Source organism: Trematomus bernacchii, unplaced genomic scaffold (genome assembly GCF_902827165.1).
Source record: "Trematomus bernacchii unplaced genomic scaffold, fTreBer1.1, whole genome shotgun sequence".
Classification (NCBI taxonomy): Eukaryota; Metazoa; Chordata; class Actinopteri; order Perciformes; family Nototheniidae; genus Trematomus; species Trematomus bernacchii.
Genome location: NW_022987689.1, coordinates 7,414,127 through 7,432,246, shown reverse-complemented (window position 1 = coordinate 7,432,246; position 18,120 = coordinate 7,414,127). Strand labels below are relative to the sequence as shown.

At 39.4% G+C, this 18,120-nt stretch overlaps 1 protein-coding gene across 1 annotated transcript; it reads left to right on the top strand.

Annotated features, from left to right (window-relative positions):
* The first annotated feature begins 10,878 nt into the window (after window positions 1-10,878).
* Window positions 10,879-12,162, top strand: LOC117488516 (eotaxin-like). The gene is made up of 3 exons (XM_034137479.1): window positions 10,879-11,153; window positions 11,258-11,372; window positions 11,698-12,162. The coding sequence occupies exons 1-3, from the start codon at window positions 11,087-11,089 to the stop codon at window positions 11,960-11,962; spliced, it is 447 nt and encodes a 148-aa protein (XP_033993370.1). The 5' UTR covers window positions 10,879-11,086; the 3' UTR covers window positions 11,963-12,162.
* Window positions 12,163-18,120: the final 5,958 nt, after the last annotated feature.

The following is an 18,120-nucleotide window of genomic DNA, read 5'->3' as shown; positions in this document are numbered from 1 at the left end:
AGTGCACAGGGTTTTCTCTAGTTACTCGAGACCAAATATGTGGGGTGCTCTCACACACACACACACACACACACACACACACACACACACACACACAGACACACACACACACACACACAGACACACAGACGAACTGCTGACTCCAATGCAAAATGAATACCGTCTGGCGAATAGCTGAGCCCAGAGAAGGATGTTTACTGTAAGTCTGCTGGGGAAGAGCAGTCAGTGTCTTACCGTCTCAATCGTGGCCTTCTCTAACAGAGGAATGGTTTAACAATCAATGAAAACTGACCTTGCCTTCCTGTATCACATTCCTGCTGGAGCTGAATCACTATGAGAAAACACACAAATTCAGCAGCGGGAGGTGAGGTCAGCAACAATTGAAGGTAATTGGCAAAACAAATGTTCTTTTGAATAGTAAAAATATCTACCTGTATGTAGCCCGGAAAATTATTCGGAGTTTAATAATACAAATGGCAGTGCGTCGGCACATTGATTTAATTTGCTTCAGCCAGTGTCCCATCATATCAAAGGCGTTAAAAGAAAAAGGGATGGATGGATGAAAGGAAGGATGGAGTCATCATGATGAATTGGAGTTTGCCCAAACAGTGGCAGTCTGTTGGCAGAGAAAGGAGGGACAGATGCCCAACTCAGAACTCAATCATTTCCTGTGTGCTTAGTGCCTTCTATCCATAGACTGGCTGAGATCAAGTTGAATATTCAATTACATCTTTATTTCAGACTCAAGGTCCATATCACATACAAAAAATATGAATAGGGATTAAGGCTCTACTGTCACACATATGGATCCCTCAGAACTGCAGTCATCAGGTCTTATTAGGACTCCTAGTTTCTGATGCCTGACACGTGTTCTATTTGGTATGTCAAAGTGAAATGATGCTGGACATGAATAGAGGTGTATTGAGGGAATACTCACCTTAAATTACCATTATTACCTTTTATGAGAATCATTATATTATAAACCTTCCAAAGAATACAATTTGACATGTCTCAAGGGAAAAGCACAGGTGTAAATAATACACAATAATGGTGGCTTGATTCCATAGCTGCTTCAGTTTCATGGACCTGGTATTATTAATGTTGGCTCACTGTCAAACTATCATAACTTACTCAGACATTTGAATTGAACAGAGCAACAGTAAATGTTGTTAGCAGAAACCATTCTTTCCTGCTTTAACTAAAAGATTGCTCTGAAAACGGTCTATATGTTCCTCACGGTATCCCTCTGCATGAACTAATCTTTTTCTATACACTCTGAGTGTTTAAATTCTCAGTGTGAAATTGATTCCACGGCATGTACACCAGTTTCTCTCGATGCAATTTGCATTTTATCGATCTTTGCATTTACTACCATTGAAGCACTCTTAACCTGAGTTATGACTTATGGTTCACGAGTGTCGACCCGTCAATTTTCTACTAACAAGGCCTAATGGTGTCTTTAGGGAGTAGTGAATTAGTGGAAGATGAACATATTTTGGACAAATTCAAAGACATAAGATTTGGCCTGAGAGAATAAGGTGAAATGTTTTGCATAAAAGTCGCTTTTTTTGCTAAAGGGCAGAAAGTAGCAAGAGTAGTGGGCCACAGAACATAATTGCATTCACAGGTAGCACAAAGGCAGCAGATTTTCCTGCTGTGCTCACATCATTTAATAAAGTGAAGTGCTGGTGTGGTGGGGAAAGTCTGTCTCTTGGCAAATAACAGTTTGAGTCTGGTAAACCAAAGTGGCTAAAAGCTGCAGAGACCCTTTCACATTACGTCATATTAGATTCAAAGTTAAAATCCAAAATGTATCCTCAACTGTAAATGAAACACTTTCCCCGGCTTCTTCTTTCACCTCCCTTCACACACACACACACACACACACACACACACACACACACACACACACACACACACACACACACACACACACACACACACACACACACACACACACACTGATGTACACAGAGCAGATACACATGGTGGTGTGATTTGTCACCATCTCTCTTGGCACGGCCAGGCTCGCGCTAATGGACGGACACTCTTTGTGTGCTAAACAAATTAGCTCCATTACGAAGAGACAGACAGCTAGGGTGAGAGAGACAGATAGAGAGAGAGGGGAAAGCAAAGGTCTAAGATAAGGGACATAGAGGGAGAGATAAATGTGAGAGGTAAACATAGAAAGGAAAAGGAGCAGGAAGGAGATCTATGCATACAAGAAATAAAAAGGGAAGTCGTCTTATCAAACAAAACTCTGTGTTTGAGTGTGTGTGTGTGAGCCAGGCTAGACATCTAAGCGCTTTGAGCCCTTGTGAGATAGGGTAAATGTGCATTATCGTCCATCCATCACTCACTCATTACTCATTCACTTACTTACACACTCAGACACACACATACACATGCACGGAGCACATACATGAATGCTGATACGCCCTAATACGTGCACTTAACACCAGACTGGATGCGAGCGAGACACATTTATCTCCATGCAACTGTGTGGAAACGATACTGAGTGCATCTGCGAATGTGTGTATGTGTGGAGGAGCGAATGTGATCCGGCAGGTTTCAGGTCAGAGCAATCCTCTGTGAAATGATTGGTTCATAATCTGATTGACAAGCAGACTCCCCCCTCTTCTCTGTCTTATCCTCGCTTCCTCATCGTTTATCATCCATTTTCATACTTTATTATGTCTCCCTCCTGCTGTGTACATTCCTGCCTTCCCTCTTACACCCCTCTCACTTCACCCCCTTTCAATCCCCTTCTTAACGTCATGTTTGTCCTCCCCTCCCGCTCTGCTGCTCTCCATCCGCCCTCCATCCTGTCTCACTCTTGATGATATAAACATATCACTCCTTCTGCGCCATGATCACATTACCTGTGGTAACGTCGCTCATAACCACAGCACCTCTGCCACCTGGAAGGTTGTGTGTGTGTCTGTGTGTGTGTGTGTGTGTATGCATAAGCTCCTTTAAACACATATGTATAAAATGGGCCACTTCACAGTCAAAGTAAATGAAAACAGGAGCAAAAGAAAGTCAAAGTGCTGCTGTGTTGGCCTTCAAGCCTTTCATCTAACTTTTCAATGCTAACGTAATGTATCAATAAAGAGAAATCATCAAGTCAAATTGCAATGTTCAGCACAGTTAAATAGGGTTCATATAGTATGAATAACATTATTGTCAATGCTCTTTAACCCTGAAAGACAGCATTTTGTTTGGTAAAAGACTTTACATTTAAAGCTGTTATCAGTCAGGAGTGTAGGCAAGGTCTCAGGTCTCTTTTCACTTTTTTCCTCCACTTTTCTCCATCTAATAAAGACTATAAATGCTATACTATCAATTATGCCCGATGACAAAATCATTGGGCATAAGAGCCATGGTCATGACACCGGTATATTCACAATGACAATTTTCAGATGCTATCTCACCTAACTTATGAGGTCAACATTTCAGTTTTGTTTATGACTAAATATCAAATGACCTTACATTTTATTTAAGTGACAATTTTATCCGAAGGAACTTACATAAGTGAATTGAAAAAAAAAATGCTGCTGTCCTGATTTCAAGGGTTGCTGGATCTGCTACAGTTGGGATTGTGTTGAGTGGTAGCTAGACCCCCTAAGTAAGGGACAGCATAAAGCTGATATGCAGTAGCTGAGTGTAATAGACAGCCTGTGGTTTAACCATGTTCTGATGTGCATGGGTATTGCTTTGAATCAAATGTAATCCACTGGTAGCCACCATGGGATGGAAGGAGCTGTGTCGTGTGGGAGAACTTGGTTAGGGTGAAACAATCAACAAATCGACAATGTCATGCTAGAAAATATGGCTCTCTGTCTCTCCCGCACTCTTTCTAGCCTTCATCTCAAATCTGTGGAAGCTACTCTTAAAAAACGTTCTTATTGAAACTTCAGATGCAAAGAGTGAACTAGTAGAAGACCATATTGTTGTTTTGCAATGAATAACCCTAGCTGAGGCCACTGAGGGAAGATTCTAAAGCTGGTTTTGACTTGTTTCTTTTATATGTGTGCTAGTCTTTGGTTAAATGTAGGAGAGACACTGAGCTGGAGTTCAAAGTGGGCTGAGCCTTTTCACCTAGGAGGTCGAGGCCACTGTACTCCAATCAGACTGAGGGTGATTGATGCGATGGTCCGCATTTAGAAAGCTTCCTTACCTCTGGCCTCCAAACCTCTGACCTCTGTGTGGAAGTTTCTACAGTATGAGAGCAGAGCAGAGAAGGCAACCTTCAATGCAATGCAGACTCACACTTTAGAGGACGAAAAAGGGAAAACACTTAACAGTTTCCTTTGACATTATCAAAGGGATTTAATGATATGCTCTAGGCCTCATTTAAACTCTTAGCAGCTGCTTGGGATCTATAGTGCCATGTCACTCAACAATCAATATCTCTCACAAACACACCCCCTCACACACGTACACACTGCCTCGGAGGAATCTCTCTTATCGGGAAACATCAGATCAAGCAGATACACTTGAATGGCTATTGGGGCCAGATTGACTCACAGTGAGGGGACTCAGGATCAATGTTTTTGCTTGCAAGCCAAACTCATCTTGTTGTTGTGATGTGTGTGTGTGAGTGTGTTTGAGGGTGTGTGCGCTTTGGGATTGTTTGCCTGCCCAACCAGCTGTCTGCCTATTCACGGCATATTCATATTAAGACGGTGGTGAGGATCAGAGGACAGACTGGCAGCCGCAGGACAGGCCGAGTGTCCATGGTCGTCACAGTGGAGGCCCCTGGCCAAGCTCCCCCGCCGGGCTCCGGAGACAAAGACAAGTGCCTGTGTTTCCAAACATGGGCCCCTCTCACCACCCAGAGGTCAGGAACTTAGAATAATCTGGCTCAAGCAGGAGGGACATAGCTTTCTCCCTCTCTCTCTCACGCACACACACACACAAACACACATTTAGGCATTAAGGCTTTGATATGACCCTGCTTAACCCAACAGAGTAACAATTGGTGGTGTGTCACTGGGGAAATAGAGGGCTTTAGGCAGAAAGTGTCTAAGGGTGGGGGGTCTACGTGGGCGAAAGGACAAAAACTCGGTGCTGCTGTGGATGAAAAGGGCAATCATTAGACATGTGCTTGGCAAACAGAGAGCTAGTGCATGCCCGCTAAAAGACAGTAACAAGAAGCATGAGGGCGAGATATGAACTGAAAGGACTGTATGATCAAAGCAGACAAATAACGAGAGAGAGAGAGAGAGAGAGATGAAGCGCGAGGGAGACCTTGCTGCTGTTGAATGAGCCCGGTGGTCTAAAAGGCATACATGCACTTTGATCCTTCTCTTATAATATTTCTAAAGTGCAGCCTGATCTGAAATGCCACCACTAAAAGGAGACAAATGACTGACGAGGAGACACAAAAATCAATCAGTGGATTTATCATCTGCCCGTGAGAAGATACACATCTGGTCTATGACCTTTTTTTTTAAAAGCACAATAGCATCCTTTATTAAGACACTGTAGGGTTGAAATGGGAAGTCTAAGTGATTCAAGGCCAGCTGACATTGTATCTCTATAGTCTCACAACTTACTGTATTGCCACGAAGAGCAGAATAATGTCAGCTATAGCCTTGGGGGTGCAGTGGTTGTGTTTTTGCCACTCTACACTACTGGGCTAAATGTGGATGACTCTCTCAGAGGCTGTCAAGCTCACATGCCACTTTCACTCACTGCAGGGGAACACCGCCATCTAGTGCACCAGTACAAAAGGGTCACAAAGAAAATACAGAGGAGTAGATTGTGTGAAGAGGGGTGCTGTGCTGAAATGTGAAATATTATTAGTGTGGACTCCACCAAGCACCATGGTTGAATATTTTTAAATGGATGAAGAGCTGTCAAGAATTTCTCAGAGATAAATAAGATTGCGATGGACTTGACTTTTCACAGAAGAAAATATTCTTAGTTAGTTTATCAGAGACACCTAGCTAAAACGAATGCAGACTTTTCTAGCAGTCCTGCAATTGATCCTACCTTCATGGAGATTACAGTTTTCAGTTTTTGTTGAAAATGTTTTAGAGAAGGGTTGATTTATATTTATTATCATTTTGGAGGGGTTCTGGTGAAGAATATTTCATTATGCTAGTTATTTCTGTTCTTTAGCCTACTACACTCTTTGATATAAATGGGATGGATAACATACAGCTACTATTTCTCTCCCCCTTTTTGCGTCTTTGATGACCCTAGGCCTGAAGGGTCTATCCTAACAATCAAGCAACTTTGAGGATGTTTCAGCACCAACTTATGCATTTTAACATTATACTAATAAACCTTAAACATTCATATTTATTCTGGGACTAGCTGCACCAGGTCTGTCAAAGTTGGAATGTCTACTCTATACCATACTATACATGCTCAGGGATGAAGAAGCCCTCTGTGCTTCTTTATTTAAAAGAAGTTGTTAGCCAAGGACAAATGTCAGTGATATTTACTAACCAAAGGTAACAAATGCTTGATCTTTATTATAATGGAAATCCCAGGGATGTTTTGCACCACCCACATGCATGACTCACATACACAATTCTAAACTACATGCAATTTAATACTCAAACAGAAAAATACACAAGTGTGAATATAATACATATACATTCATTTTGTAAGTCAAATATATATGCTAAGTGTAGTAAAGAATCAACAGTCAGATTGTCCTGTCATTACAAGTGTGATCCTTCAGAGTGGGAAACAACTTAACAATTCCCAAATCTTCTCCCTCTGACTCCCTCTGACTCAGGCTGAAGACTTTCTTTGTGCCACTACTTTTAATTGAACTATTCACATCTTACACGGCACTGTCACTTTTATTCATGTACCTGTGTTATTCATGTTTTATTATGTGTTGTATGCTCTTAATGTCTTTACATTTTGTAAAGCACTTTGAATTGCCTTGTGTTGAAAAATGTTATATAAATAAACTTGCCTTGCCTTGCCTTGTAAAGGACAATCCAAATGCCCGCAGAAGTGGAAGAAGCCCAAGATATCTACCTGTTGCCGACATTTCTTTAACTGGTTTGCCTCTTTTACTTCAAATGTTTTAGTATCATACCAATTTGTTACTGCCAGTTTAATCTCCTCTATTACACATTATGTTAAATACTTAAATGAATCAAATTAACTGCAGCAAACATCTTTTCAGAGTAAGCACTGTGGTACTTGTTACAAAAGAAAGTCAGCCCATTCTGCACTAACAGCACAAAGCAGCAACACAATAGAAAAACCTCCACCACCTCCCTGCTAATCGACCCATTTTAGCAAATCTAAGGAGAGGGAGTTGACAATTTGCTGTCTATAATAGCACTGGCCAAAAGAGACGAGTTACTGAGGCGGTGAATACCCACTCCGTTTGAAATGATCATGCTGGATCAGCTGTGGCATTGCGCTTCTCCCAACCATGAAGAGCTGCAGGCCTATAATTAAAGCCTTTATTGATTAGACTCTACGCGCTCCTGCGTCCTCTGGACCGTGAGCCAGAAGCGCGGGTCACTCACTGTTACTATGCTAATGTATATGGTAATACAGCCACCGGTCTGAGTCGATTATTGACGCGTTCCCTAAATGGATGGTTGATCTACAATTGAAGCTTTGTGAAGAGGGGTCAATGGCAAAAAGATTGATACCGGGGCAGGAGGTCAGTCTCATTTCGACTCAGGTTTCAGGAAATGAATTGGGAATGACTTCGTTAATTGAAATATTAATTGGAAAGTAAATGACATTTTTCATATCCAGCAGGGATTTCTGTTCATCCCCTGGTACTGGGCATAAATATACAAGCTCCACCGATAGAGGCCCTGGGGAACGGTTCACACACAGTCATTTGTTGAGGACCAACCACTCATTGTTTTCATTTAGACATTTTGTTTTCATTTAGACATTTTGTTTTCATTTAGACATTTTGTTTTCATTTAGACATTTTGTTTTATTGTGAAATGCCTTTTATGCTGCTGTAACAACAACAATTTCCCAGTTTGGGATCAATAAAGTACTATCTATCTATCTATCTATCTTATATCTTTCTTTATATGTTTACAGAGGCAAGTGTGTGTGTGTGTGTGTGTGTGTGTGTGTGTGTGTGTGTGTGTGTGTGTGTGTGTGTGTGTGTGTGTGTGTGTGTGTGTGTGTGTGTGTGTGTGTGTGTGTGTGTGGGGGGGGTGTGTGGGGGGGGGTGTTTGTGTGTGTTTGGGACTGTAAAAAGAAGACAGATATAAAAATGAAAAGAGCACAACACAAGGGGTACAGAGGTACAATAAAAGAGCTAGGCAGCAGAAGAGAACTGGCCATAGCTGACCCGCTGAAACAGAGAATAACAATGCTTGATGGTTGATGGACCTCTGGTGGGTGCTGGAGCTGGGGGCAAAGCAGAACATCATGCAATCAGTCTGAGAAAGGTCGACGTATTGATCGGCGTGTATGGCTCCACTGTTACATATCAAAAGCATCTCTGCTCTTCTCAACACTTCTCTTTCTCTAAAGATGACCTGAAGTGCAGTGCTCTTTACAGCAGCCCTTCCCCAGACAGCCGTCCATTGAGGCACCAGCGTCTTCCAGACACATAGTTCTTTGTTACAGCATACCTGGCCTTTCCCAGAAGTTTTCTTCCTGCTTTTCTTACTTCACTTGAACTTATCAGTGTGTGTACACAGCCAGGAAGGAGAGGGAGGGAGTTCATCAGATTTTCTGATTATTATAATTCCAATAAGAAGAAGCGAAAAACACATATCTTTGTATTCCTAAAAATTAATCAATCGGATTCCTCAGTGTTGGATAAAGGATGAAAATGAAACCCTGATCTGTTGGGAGCTGATTTTTTATTAAAAAGAGAGAGCAGAATAAATCCATCTGATCAGACACTTCTTTAATTAACACTCTTATTGCGACATGCCACTCACATTGTGTCTTTGTCTGCCGGTGCATGTGTTTGCTCTGAGCAGCGCACCAACCAGTGTTTGTGTTTAATATCATATCTGGTCCTGCAATGTATATCTACTATACTAAACGTGCATGGAACATTACTCAGGGGTCACGACCAGGTTAAGGGTGTGTGAATCATACATGAGTGCGTGTGAAAGCAGGTAGAGTGATCAGAAAGTTGTGGTCTGAGGCAGAGGAGTTTGGTTTCCTTATCTCCATTTCACACACCTCCATGCATGGTTGAATGTGGGGTTCTTTAAAACAATACCCACATTGAATGCAGCCTTTTAATATGTGTGTCTCTGTGTGTGTCAACATGCATACATATGTAAATATGCTCTTACGCATGCCCTGGTGTCCGTGCATCGGGGGTCGACAATGTGCTTGGCATTCCAATTTACGGTCGATATCGGATGAGGATATGAGAGTCAGTATTGATTGTAATTTCCTGCGATGCTGCGTTCCACTCTCTAGCTCTAGCAGGAGACTAATACCTATCAGCTTCGCTGTCGGCTAACCAACAGCCCTGGTGGAGAACAACTAATAAATAAGAGAGGAACAAATAATCCTGTGAGGCATTTCTCCTCTAACAAACAGGTTGCCACGGGGATGATAATGATGAGGCTGAGATATTGGGTTTGGATAAATGTGTATGTGTGTGTGTGTGTGTGTGTGTGTGTGTGTGTGTGTGTGTGTGTGTGTGTGTGTGTGTGTGTGTGTGTGTGTGTGTGTGTGTGTGTGTGTGTGTGTGTGTGTGTGTGTGTGTGTGTGTGTGTGTGTGTGTGTGTGTGTGTGTGTTTTTGTGTGCGTGTGTCGAGGACATCCGTGCAGACAGGTCATTATGCGTGTGCATGCTTGAATGTGGCCTTGTGTATAGTATGTTCTCCAGTGTGTGTATTTGTGTGTGTTCTGTGCTCAGTGGAGGCATCACACCATCCAAGTTCTCATTGATTTTAATGACAGGACATTTGGGACGACAGGCGTAGGAGTGCCTTGGTATTTGCTGTTGTTGTTGGCTGAAGAATTCAAAGGCATGAGGCTAACTTTAGCGTACCATCCTGACAGCAGCTGGACGGCCAATCAGGTGTTACTTTTTGCAATTGTTGTTAAAATGGTATAATGATGTGCTGGCTGAGTTGTACTGTATGTTTCGAAGGATTCTTTTTGTGTTGATGTTCATCTCTCTGCTTGTTTGTACATTATCTCACCTTGTTTCACTTTCACTCTTCTGTCTCTCAATTCATCCTTTCTTTTTTATTCTTATTTTTAAATAGCTTTAAATTGAGTCCATTTGTTGTCAGTTTGCCTGGTTGCATGGTTGGTTAAACGCTTTGGTAAAACATGAAGATGACAAATGCCTCCTTCTTTATACATCATTCATGACCCTTCCTTTCCTGTGTGTCCTCTACTATAACTACTAAAATTACTATCAATGTGCGTTTCAATACTAATTTGGATTTGTTTTTATTTTATATATTTTTAACCCGTTCCTCTTGGTTGTTCAAGTCTGCGGAGAGAATAAAATTGGCTTGTTGCCATTCAAAACTACCATCTTTTTTATACCTAAGGCTGCTGAGCTTCTAGTTAGAAAGCTAGACAGAGCCTGACTGAATACCAGGAAGACATTTCCACAGACCTGATCTAATATTTAATAAAATAATTTAAAACTTAACAATATAAAGAAATGCTCCTTTCAGAAACCAAACTTGTATACATCTAGTGACTCAAAGAGGCAGCGTGTAGCTAAGTGTAAAGGAAAGTGATGAAGCAACACTTGTGTACTCTGTGGCCAGGGCTGTGGTCATGGACTGTTTCTAACTTTGGCTTGACATAGGTGAACTCATTCTTTCCTCTCCCCACTGTGCGGCCACAGCTATGATGTGCTCCGTTATGACGAGAGGATGGGGCTGAGGCGGAAGGGGCTTGTGTTTTATAAATGCCAGAACAAAACTTGAACGATCAGAAAGACAGAACGAAGTTAGCCAATTGGAAAATACATACATTACACAGCAGCTGTGTGAGCAAGACTGTGTAGAGTAATTTTATTTGAACACTTCTCTATCAAGCAGCAAGATTACATTCTGTGAGTGATTCACATTGTGTACTTTTGTGTTGAGAGATACTTCACTCAAAAAAAGAAAGACAAAGCCAGAAGATGACATTCAGCCTGGTGTTAGCCGCTCTTCTCTACTTCACCACATGGATGAGCACGGTCCAAGCAAGTGAGTACTACTAATGAATTTCAGGATTTTTGATTGAAGTTGTGGTCTGACTGCTTATTAGTTATCGGTACTAATCTTTTGTTTCATTGTCTGTTGTTTTTAAGCCATTGGACCAGAATCCAGCTGTTGTCCCCAGTGGTCTTCAACCAGAATCAAAGCAGAAAAGATTCAGGATTACACCATTCAGTCTGAAGGCATCTGTCCAATCACAGCCATAGTGTAAGTGTCCATGCAAATTCACACTGCATAGATGTAGAGTTATTTATCAAATGTCCACATGTAGTCACAAATAAATTACAATATATTTATATATTTCTTTGAATAACAAAAAACAACAACAGCTAATTTTGTATTGCTTACCTCTGGTTGTATGTACAATGCAGATCAAGTATATGTGCGTGAAATGTTAACTCTTCTAAAAAGTGAGAAAGCTAACTTTTGTTTGGATGAAATATGGCACCAAAAGATAATTTGTCCGAATTGAATACATTTTTTTTGGAAAAAGCATTATGATACCATTGAAAAAAATTACAATTCATTACAGGTTTCACACAAAAAGTGGAAAGAGGATTTGCTCCGACCCTAACACTAAGTGGGCAAAATCAACCATGAAGAAAGTGGACAAGAAAAAAGAAGAACAAGCATTGCAACTGAGGAGACAGAAAGAAGAAGGATCAACAAGCAGCATCACACCAGCAGTGTCCGCTACATCAAAAGAGGCACCACCACAGAGGAGACGCAAAAATGGAAAAAAATGCCAGGGGAAGAAGACCAGGAGAGGGAGGAAGGGGCAGAGAAAACGTGTGTGAGGAATAACAAGACAAATCAAAGATACCACAGTCAGCAAACATTACTCTTTCCTTGTGTACTTGTCCTGCTATACTGCATACATATTAAATGAACCTGAAACTGATTTTTATATTTTATTTTTATTCATGATCAAATATGCATTGTATATATAAATATTTGTATATCGTACTTTTTTCCAATCAACTGCAAATAAAGTCTTTTTGAGCAAATGTGGTGTTTTTTTGAGCAGATGGAACATAATGCGAAAAAAAAATGGTATGTGGTAGTTGTTTTTTTTAACTTACACTACCTGTTCTGTGTGTGACGCACACAAAGTACCAAAGAGACCACACAGAACTGAATGTCACAGTCAAGATCAAGCTGTGATAATAGAACTGTAAAAAGTACTGCAATTGGTTATATGTTTTAAATATACTGCCAGTCCAAAAAGAAGGTAACCAACTGGATTTAATTAAGCAAATCTTTTCAAGCCTTCCATTGGATAATTACTGCAGTGATTAATATACTTCAGCTGGCAAAAATGATTGGTAACACTTTATTTTGATAGTCCATAGTTAACACTCTATAAGTCATCAGTTGACATTCAACAACACTGTTTCAACAGACAAGTAACATGCATTCAACTAACTGCCAGTAGAATATAAGGTACATCTCAAGTGTTGATTTATAGATTGTACAAAAAGTGTCTGTTGACTGTCAACATGTTTTTTGCAACAGGTTATTAACCGATATTCAACCTTACTATCTGTAGATTGTGTCAACATCTTCAAAATTGACAATCAACTACTCAAAATCAATCTGTCAGTTGAAAGTCAACAGGGTCATCTTTGATAATCTGTTGAGAGTCAAGATGTCAACTAAAGATTACATTACTAAGTCATTAACCATTAGTTGATGATCAACAGATAAGCAACTAAAGTTTAGTTGAATATTACATTAAGCATTAGTTGATGATCAACAGATAAGCAACTTTAGAGTTTAGTTGACTATCTGTTGATTGTCAACTAATCTAGAGTTGACTATCAGTATACTTTTAGTAGGCATTCTCCACTAAGCGTTTGTAGGCATGTGTTAGGACTATCCAATTGAAGTGAAAAACAGTTGAGAACAGTAGAAGTAGTAGTAGTCACTTAGTAGTCCTTTAGTAGGATTGAATGTGGTTCACAACTGTTCAGTGTTTTTACTTGTAGTATATTATTAAAATAAAAAAGCTTTCTTTCTCTGATATGCTGCATATAGTGTTTGTTCTACTGTGCTTTATAGCCTGGCATTGACTTCAGTTATCCAGTGTTCGTGATCAGTTGTGCAAAAGATTTCGCTTTATTCCCATGTCTGTTGCATATAATTAGTGGATGTATGTGTTCTGTTGATAGGTTATAGACTTTCTACTGTTCTCAACTGTTTTTCACTTTAATTGGATAGTCCTAACACATGCCTACAAACGCTTAGTGGAGAACCTACTAAAAGTATACTGATAGTCAACTCTAGATTAGTTGACAATCAACAGTCAACTAAACTCTAAAGTTGCTTATCTGTTGATCATCAACTAATGCTTAATGTAATAGTCAACTAAACTCTAAAGTTGCTTATCTGTTGATCATCAACTAATGCTTAATGTAATAGTCAACTAAACTCTAACGTTGCTTATCTGTTGATCATCAACTAATGCTTAATGTAATAGTCAACTAACTCTAACGTTGCTTATCTGTTGATCATCAACTAATGCTTAATGTAATAGTCAACTAAACTCTAACGTTGCTTATCTGTTGATCATCAACTAATGCTTAATGTAATAGTCAACTAAACTCTAACGTTGCTTATCTGTTGATCATCAACTAATGCTTAATGTAATAGTCAACTAAACTCTAAAGTTGCTTATCTGTTGATCATCAACTAATGCTTAATGTAATAGTCAACTAAACTCTAAAGTTGCTTATCTGTTGATCATCAACTAATGCTTAATGTAATAGTCAACTGAACTTTAGTTGCTTATCTGTTGATCATCAACTAATGCTTAATGTAATAGTCAACTAAACTCTAAAGTTGCTTATCTGTTGATCATCAACTAATGCTTAATGTAATAGTCAACTGAACTTTAGTTGCTTATCTGTTGATCATCAACTAATGCTTAATGTAATAGTCAACTAAACTCTAAAGTTGCTTATCTGTTGATCATCAACTAATGCTTAATGTAATAGTCAACTGAACTTTAGTTGCTTATCTGTTGATCGTCAACTAATGCGTAGTTACTTGTCGGTTTGAACGGTGCTGTTGAATGTCAACTGATACATGTCAACTGATGCACTGTTGACATGCTACTAAATGTCAACTGATGACTTATAGAGTGTTAACTATGGACTATCAAAATAAAATGTTACCAAATTATTTAACCCTAATTGATGCAGCTTCTCATTTCTTAAACAACCATGTCAGAAGACATATCCTGTGGTCATGGAAAGGATGTTAATCAGTTTCAGAAGGGTCAAATAATTGGCCTGCATCAAGCAAAGAAAACAACTAAGGAGATTGCTGACTAAAATTGGGTTAAGAACTGTCCAACGCATTATTAAAACCAAATCAATGAATCTTGATTTACGGCTGTTCCAGAGTGATGGGCTCAGGGTAAGAATAGAGGCGAATTAAGTGATGCACCCATCATGATACCATACATGTGGGGGCAGTGTTATGATATGGGGTTGCTGCAGTTGGTCAGGTCTAGGTTCAGCAACATTATGTTATTAATGTTATGTTATGTTCCTAAAGAATGAGGTCATTTGACCATATGAATAATAGTGAATGACCAGGTCTTCCCTTCATTCCAAGATTTTGGCGGAAAATGTATGCAACTCTGGACAGAAATACATTTTGTGATCGAAACGATGCCACGGTGACTGTGTGCCGTACTCAAAGCTAAAGGCGGTCCAATTTAATATTAGAGTGTGCAACTTCTTTTTTGACGGGCAGTGTATTTTATAAATATATTACTTAGTACCCTTCCTCTAATGGAGTCTAAACCTACACATAATTGTCCACATCACATCAAAAAACTATCTAAAGTTGCAAACTAGTAAAGCTTCTATATTTGTACCTGGTGTCTAAAAGTCACGCAATATAAGTGTTCATATTTCCTATAATGTCAATTCCTTTCAAAGGTTTTGTTTGGTTCTATTTGAAACAGTGGGGTCCCAGGCCACCACAACCACCACATCCTGAATACTCATGCGAGCATCTGTCTATGTAAGTGCATGTTCTCTGTAACCGAATTCAGCAGAAAGATAATATCGAGACCGTTTCCTGTGTTCTAAGAAAAATAAACAATGTTACGAAACTGTATATAAAAGTCTTGCTAAACTACTAAGCTACACTGTCAGAGTCGGTAGAAACACACAAATGAACGTTAATGAATTATACCACTATATGTTATATGTATGTGTTTTCATGTGAAAGTGGATGAATCCATAGATAATCATCACTCAACTGTAGTTCCCCTCATTTTAGCACCTTTTAAGTTATTGCTTTGGTTTTACAGCAACTATGATGTCTGTCACTTTCAACGCTCTCACCTACACAGTTTCAGCAAAAACACTTTCATAAAAACACCACTCTGTACATTAAAAACAGACAGACACAGTTGGTGACCAGCTAATAAACAAAGTGCAGTGTTTAACAACGATGGAGCTAGGTATTTTCTCAAGAGACTTAATCAGTGCTAAAACAAGCACTGATTTGACTTAAAACAATATATTTGACTTACATTCATCAGATTGTCGGAAGCAGACTCAAATTGAATGTTAATGTTGCTCCATGTCATCAATTTAAAACCGAGTGATAAAACTTATATAAAACACATAATGAAATCTGATGTTGTACACAAACAAAAAACATACTTAGGTTTCAGGATGAGGCAAAAAAACATTTGGTTAGGTTCAGAAAAGATAGTGGTTTGGGTAAAAAATAGGTTTAGGGTTAACACTTGTAAAGTGAAAATGGGTTGTTATTTATTAACACATCTTGGTTAACCTTTTACATGTTACCTTTATAATAGACCAATGTGATGTTTACAGCTTATTGCTCTGCTGCCATGTTGGATAAAAACAATGGTTACAGGTTTACCAACCTGTAGAATATAGAGATTACTAAAAATGTATAGATAAGGGGGTAAATGTAATATGCATGGTGGACTTTGTGACATGACTTGCAAGCAACTGTGTGTTTGTGTGTGCTGTACAATTTGCCTCAGATCGGTGTTTGTGGTTAACAGGTCGGAAGGAAAGTGCATCTAAGACTGCTTTTCTTTGGTGCCACACAACACACACAGACACACACAGACACACAGACACACACACACACACACACACACACACACACACACACACACACACACACACACACACACACACACACACACACACACACACACACACACACACACACACACACACACACACACACACACACACACACACACACACACACAGCAGCCATGCAAAGTGCTCCAAGACGGCAAATACACAGCTCAAATGAGGTCTGTAGAAAACCCACAATCATTTGCAAACACTGCTCAAACAGAGGTTACAGCTTCAACATCATCCAAGCACAAGACAGAGCTGTGCCTGATTAATATACAACAATAACAGAGCTGTATATTTCAATGGCAAAATGATAGAACAATTATGGAATAGAACAGTCTTAACAGCACCTATAACGATTTATAACGAACAGGTTTGTATCACACTTAGATAAAATACATTAACACTTATTGTTACACCTAAGCATGTGCAATCAACATCTTAGTCATACAGTTGGCAAACATGGTGGGCCACTAATTAAGGCGAGGGTCGGGGAAAAACCATTGCACCGTGGTTCATGCAAGCCTTGCATTTACCACAAACTCTCTCCGCCCCTCAAATCTCCCCCGGTTTCAGCACATTGAGACAGAGTTGTACTTTCTCTGCGGCCTACACAACGGTTTATTTTATACATATTGTCATTGTGGTAGCGCCACCAAAGGATGGAAGCATGTTAACTGAAAGCCCCCAACCCTTCCACAATGTCCATCTTAAACCCAGCATGTCACACGATGGCGGTGGAACAGGACGGCCATCACGATGGGGGGAAACTGAATTAACTGAAACCGTGAATTACTCACCCATGGTCTTGCGAAGAAGTTTTAAGTGGACTTTTGATTAAATGAATAATAATATATGTTTTGTGGTTTCAATAATAATGATAATAATAATAGATTACATTTGTATAGCGCCTTTCAAGAGACCCAAGGCCGCTTTCAAGTATCTTTCCTTATTAAGGAAATGCATATTATATGGTATGTAATATAAAACTTCTAAAATGATGAGATAACTATTTTACAGATGTAGAGCAAAGACATACCCATCATCTAAACTCCAAGAAACATATGTGTTGATATGAATGTAAAGAGCATAAGTACAAATCCAAACCCCCAAAACTATTTTGCTCTGTGGGTAGTACTGTACTGTACTCATGTTTAAACATCACCTCACTTTATTTCAAATGAAAATACCACAACATTTTTTGAAAGCTTTAGTACTTCTTCCTTCAAACAATTAGATACATGTGATGGACGGATAAAATGTGATGCTATAGAATCTTACTGACAGAAAATTAAATAGTTAGCCTACTATTAGCTCCACCTAAGAAACATGCTAATTACACATGAACACATCATCATTAATGTAGTATTATTCTACGATGTGATAGTTTAATACTTACATGTTCTGCAATAAGCACTTTCAACTTAGCTAAGTTAATATTGTTTATAGTATTTAAAGAGTCATATATAATATGGTAATATAAGCAGTATCTTTAGACTCTGGTATTCCTTATTTTACTTTAGTAAAGACTCTAAATATTTTATGATAAATAGTAAATACTACTTTTTGGACCCTCTTTGACTCAATAATCTCTACCAGCTTTCACACTAAAAAGAGTTGCACTACCAACTGACTCAACTATGTCACTATGGTGAATCTTTGTCTTGTCGGGTATTTTTCAGGAAATAAAGTTCATATATGATAAGAAGCTAAGAGAGAATGCCCCCTCAGATGCTGAGATACCGAATGTAGCTCTATGAACCTCAACACACATAGTTCTGCAATTCACAATCACCACAACAAGCTGC

Coding starts and splice junctions, on each gene's coding strand:
- LOC117488516 (XM_034137479.1), top strand. CDS start 11,087: ATGACATTCAGCCTGGTGTTAGCCGCTCTTCTCTACTTCACCACATGG. Junction 11,154..11,257: donor GATGAGCACGGTCCAAGCAA/GTGAGTACTACT, acceptor GTTGTTTTTAAG/CCATTGGACCAGAATCCAGC. Junction 11,373..11,697: donor TGTCCAATCACAGCCATAGT/GTAAGTGTCCAT, acceptor AATTCATTACAG/GTTTCACACAAAAAGTGGAA.